Genomic DNA, 4727 nt, shown 5'->3' with positions numbered 1-4727 from the left:
TCATAGAGGCTCATAATAAAATGTGATATTTATAATGTTGTGTGTAATATTTTATACATTTGTGTGGGTGACACTGTTGTCCTTCCACTGTAAATAAAAAAATTGTTAATATTAATGATAATGCTAATTGTAGTAGGCCTATGATTTCTGGTTTGGTGTCGATGAAGTGGTGGTACTTGAGCCTACCTGTGAATATTGAATAAGTGACAGTCTGTGTGTGTGTTCAAGGGGGCGCTATTGCTCAGCTGATGATGCTGTGACTGAATGTGATGAAGCCCTGCAAAAAGTTTGAGCTGGTCTTGAAGAATAACCTCACACAAGCAGCATTTCATTTGTAAAAGTTTTAGACGTCAAGCAGCAGGCATTTTAAAAATTCAGCATTCACTCACACGTGTAGTTTGAAGTCCTTAAAATTGGATTTACATGCGGAAGAATGAGAAATATCAATATTTATATTTCCGCGCTGTGTGAAATGATTCCGCATCCCTCTGTCTCTCAGCACTGTGGAGCGTCTGTGCGCGCATTCAGGTGTTGACACAAACCTATAAGAGTCGGTGAGGAGGGAGAGGGTGTGTGTGTGTGTGTGTGTGTGTGTATATATGTATGAGAGAGGGAGGAAGAGAGAGTGAGAGAGAGAGAGACACGCGCTCTCTCCTAGTGCACTTTGCAGTAAGTTGCGGGCGGCTGTTGCTGGCGTGGCGGTTGCTGGTCGCGCAGGGAACTTTAACACGCTGGATCCCAAAGTCCGTCTCTCTCACCTGCGCAGTTCGGAGCTGCCATGGATTTCGCGGCCGGATTTACTATCCTAATCACACTGCCGACCTTTCTGCAGACGAACGGCCTTTATACCTCCAGTAGCATAGGTACGTGCGCCTGCCTTTACCTATTTACACTTCCATCCCATCGCAAGATGTCCTGCCCGGTACCACCCCAGTGCGCATCAGACCTGGATGTTTGCGCACTGTCCCCATCCCTGTGTGAGAGAAACTTGTGGCACGAGCTATTTCTGATCTTTTTGATTATTCTCTGGAGCTTTAGGAAACATAAACAGCCGTGGCATCCTCGTGCGCTGTGTCATTACTGTTTGTTGTGAAGTGTTTGTTTCACATGCTGCTGAAATTAATTCTAATAATAATAATTCTTAGCGCAGCTCTGGTGTAATGGAAATGTTTTGGGTGTTTTTTTCCCCTTCGCGTTTGCGATCTTTGACGGACGCTCTGGCGATATTGATCTGTCTGAGAGCGGAAGTATTGCAGGATATTGATTTTAAATAAAGAAATGTCCCCGTTCTGTTCTCCTCCTTTGAGAGCGTTTAAACAAAACGTGCGTTTTGCATAAAGAAACTAAAAAAACTAAAGCTCTGAAACTGAACTTTTGATTTTGGAAGAGAAAGATTTCAAGGTTACTTGTTTGTGCGACAACTTTAGGTTTGTTGGTGACTTGTAATGGTTATTTGTAAATTAGAGCTTGTAATATGCAGGAGTAAGTGCTCTCTTCAGAGATGCACATGCAAAGCTCAGCTTCACTTTGAACTGACATATCGGCTGTCTCTCAAAACATAGCGAGTTGTCTACCTAGACAGCATTGTTAGGCATCATAGGTGTTTGCAACATTTTTGATGGTCATAGATAATTGAAGCATTTTGAGAATAATTATTAGGCATCATAAGTGTGGGCATCTTTGGTGAGTGGAAGATTTTTGAGCATCATAGGTGTGTGCAGCATTTTTGTGCATCAGTTGCATATAGTATTATTGGCTATCATAGGTGTATGCAAACTGTTTGATCATTTTAAGTAAGTGAAGCATTTTCAAGCAGAATTTTTGTGCATCAGGTGCATGTGGCATATTTGGGCATCATAGGTGTGTGCAGCATTTTTATGCATCAGTTCCATGAAGTATTATTTGGTATAATGGGTGTGTGCAACATGAGCATCATAAGGAAAAGTAGCTTTTTGAGCTTCATTTTTAGGCATCATAGGTGTGTGCAGCATTTTTGGGAATCATAGATGAGTGGAGATTTTTTGTGCATCAGGTGCATAAAATATGATTGAGTATTACAGGTGCATGTGGCTCGTTTGTGTATCATAGGCTGGTGCAGAATGTTTGGTGAAACATAGGTGAGTGGAATATTTTGGGCGTTAAGGGTGCATGCAACATTTATAGGAATGCATGGAACATTTTTGGGCATCACAGGCGTGTTTGGATGAGTGCAATCTGACTCTGAATGTGCCTGTGATGCCTAAAATGCTGCCTTGGTAGGCTGCTCACTAGGTTTTGTGACACTCATGTAGGATGAGTGGTCTTCTTCTGAGATCATTTAAGTCAATTACTTTTGTTTTTCCCCTACGCGAGTCTGCTGTTGTGATTCTTCTTGATATATTTCAATATTGTAAATACATCTATCATGCATCTGGCTGTCATTGAAAACAACAAGGCATATTATGAATGATACATTTTATTTATCTTGGTATTTTGTGATGGGAGGCAGGCAGATGTACTATTACAGACACAGAGCAACACACTTTTCATACAGTCTGACACATTCTGTGCACAAACAGGCGTCGTTAAATCTGAAAATGATGATGTCAAACAAGTGTTAATGTGTTTCTTCACCCAAACCTGTCTGACCCATTGCTTCTCATGTGCATTTACTTGCTGCATGGAAAGGAATGTGCATTTTAAGTGTCAACATAAACACATCTAAATTAAAATTTAATCAGAAGAAACATTGTTTCTGCAAACCATTTCATGAAAGTCGCCATGCAGCCTAGTGACATTCATTATAGATGCTGATGTACTACAACCAATGTGTGCTGTCTGACTTACTATCTTTGTGTGTAACTCAATGCAGATTCCCTGCAGCATGTTCTGGGGGACTATGGACTGGTGAAGCCCGTTCTTACTGATGCAGAAGGCCGCTTCCTGTCCCATGCGGTATCGGTTGGTCCAGCAGATGGGCAGTTCCGTAGGCGCTGGAGAAGAGAGGCGGCATCGGCCGACCACGCCCACCATGAGTCCGGAGGAGGCACGCCAGAGCGACTCTACTACAATGTCACCGTCTTCGGCCGGGAGTTTCACCTGCGTCTGCATCGCAACACGCGCCTGGTGGCTCCCGGAGCCAAGATGGAGTGGCAGGAATCCGACGGCACGCACTCCGAACCTTTGAAAAGCGATTGCATGTATGTTGGAGACATTACGGACATACAGGGAGCCTCCGTAGCTATTAGTAACTGCGACGGCCTGGTAAGTGGCCATTTTGGCCTTCATGTTGTGTGGTGTCCAGTATGTCCGCTTAATTCACACAAACCCTTCACTAATATAATCAATATGATATCACTGAGATCAAACTTGAATGAAAAAGAAGAGTTTAATCCTGCCTATATTCAATCAGCAAGCAAACTGGGTGTTTTATCTGGGTTATCACGTACATATAGATTTCTTGTGCATAGGTATTTTAAGGTGCTCTTAAATTGTTTACTTTGTGTATAGGAATACATACTAGATTCAACGTTAAAGGAGCAGTTCACCCAATAATTAAAATTTGCTGAATATTTACTCACCCTTATTAAATTCAATGTGTAGATCAGTTCATCAGAACCAGTGGATCCTCTGCAGTGAATGGGTGCCATGAGAATGAGAGTCCAAACTGCTGATAAAACATCACAATAATCCACAAGTAATCCACAGTCCCTCAATTAATGTTTTGAGAAGTGAAAACTGCATATTTGTAACAAACAAATCCATCAAGAACTTTTTAACTCCAAACCAACTTCAAGGTCACCTATTCATAATATTGCTTCAAAAGTTGTCTTGTCTGAATCAGGAGAGAAATATGCACAGATCAAATCAGATCAGATCAGATCTAAATAAATATTGTAATGTTTTTATCAGCTGTTTGGACTGGCATCAGTTCACTGCAGAGGATCCATTGGTGAGCAAGTGATGTACAATAATACTAAATTTCTCCAAATCTGTTCCAATGAAAAAACAAACTCATGTACATCTTGTATGTCCTGAGGGTGAGTACATTTTCAGCAAATTTTCATTTCTTGGTGAACTGTTCCTATAAGGACATGACCCTGTAATGAGGATCCTGCTAAGGTCCTTTAAGGTGTAGCCTAAATTTTGTATTTTGCCTTTTACAGTATTTACAGTAAGCCATGGAGCTACCTAAAACTATCTGTCTCTTTATTTCAAATATTGAAATGTTGTCTTAGTTCATGCAGTAGTCATAGATTTTGTGAGTATCCAGGGGTATTCCTAATACAAACTGAAAGGCAAATAAATAGCTGAGCGGTAGAGTGTGCTTTGTGACTTCTTGTGTGTATGTGTTTATGGCAGCGACAGATGTGAGGATTGGAGCAGAGGACTCTTGTTAATTACTGGATTTTTTTTTCTTTACTCAAATAAAACTATAATTGTAAACGGGCCCAGATGAGAAGCTCAGAAAGTCTGTCAGAGATCATGAGATCCATACGAACCCTGTGGCTGACATCTTTATACAACAAGAAAGAGAGTAAGAAAATAAATAGAGCAAGGAAACTTCATAAACAGGTTAAACTAAGAGGTCAAATAAATGATGTAGACATCAAGTACAGTTCCAGTGAGGGCTGTACTGTCTGCTCTGTTGGTTTCGTAGACACATCATAGCCCTTGTGGAAAAAAATGCACTACATTCTATTGAGTGTATACTTAAAATCCTAAAGTAATGTATTTTCAGGTAATAT

At 40.8% G+C, this 4727-nt stretch overlaps 1 protein-coding gene across 1 annotated transcript in view; it reads left to right on the top strand.

Moving 5' to 3' along the window:
* The first annotated feature begins 662 nt into the window (after positions 1–662).
* Positions 663–4727, top strand: part of LOC107680579 (A disintegrin and metalloproteinase with thrombospondin motifs 2-like) — a 142730-nt gene continuing 138665 nt past the window's right edge. Inside the window, exons 1-2 of the mRNA XM_016476515.1 lie at positions 663–863; positions 2852–3243. Of these exons, the coding sequence (XP_016332001.1) occupies positions 779–863; positions 2852–3243 (477 nt within the window). The 5' untranslated portion in view covers positions 663–778. The remainder of the gene's footprint in view (positions 864–2851; positions 3244–4727) is intronic.

The sequence above is a fragment of the Sinocyclocheilus anshuiensis genome, unplaced genomic scaffold, assembly GCF_001515605.1.
Source record: "Sinocyclocheilus anshuiensis isolate Anshui unplaced genomic scaffold, SAMN03320099.WGS_v1.1 scaffold328, whole genome shotgun sequence".
In the NCBI taxonomy this organism is placed as follows: Eukaryota; Metazoa; Chordata; class Actinopteri; order Cypriniformes; family Cyprinidae; genus Sinocyclocheilus; species Sinocyclocheilus anshuiensis.
Note: the sequence above shows the minus strand (reverse complement) of the source record. Positions and strands in the feature narration are given on the sequence as shown.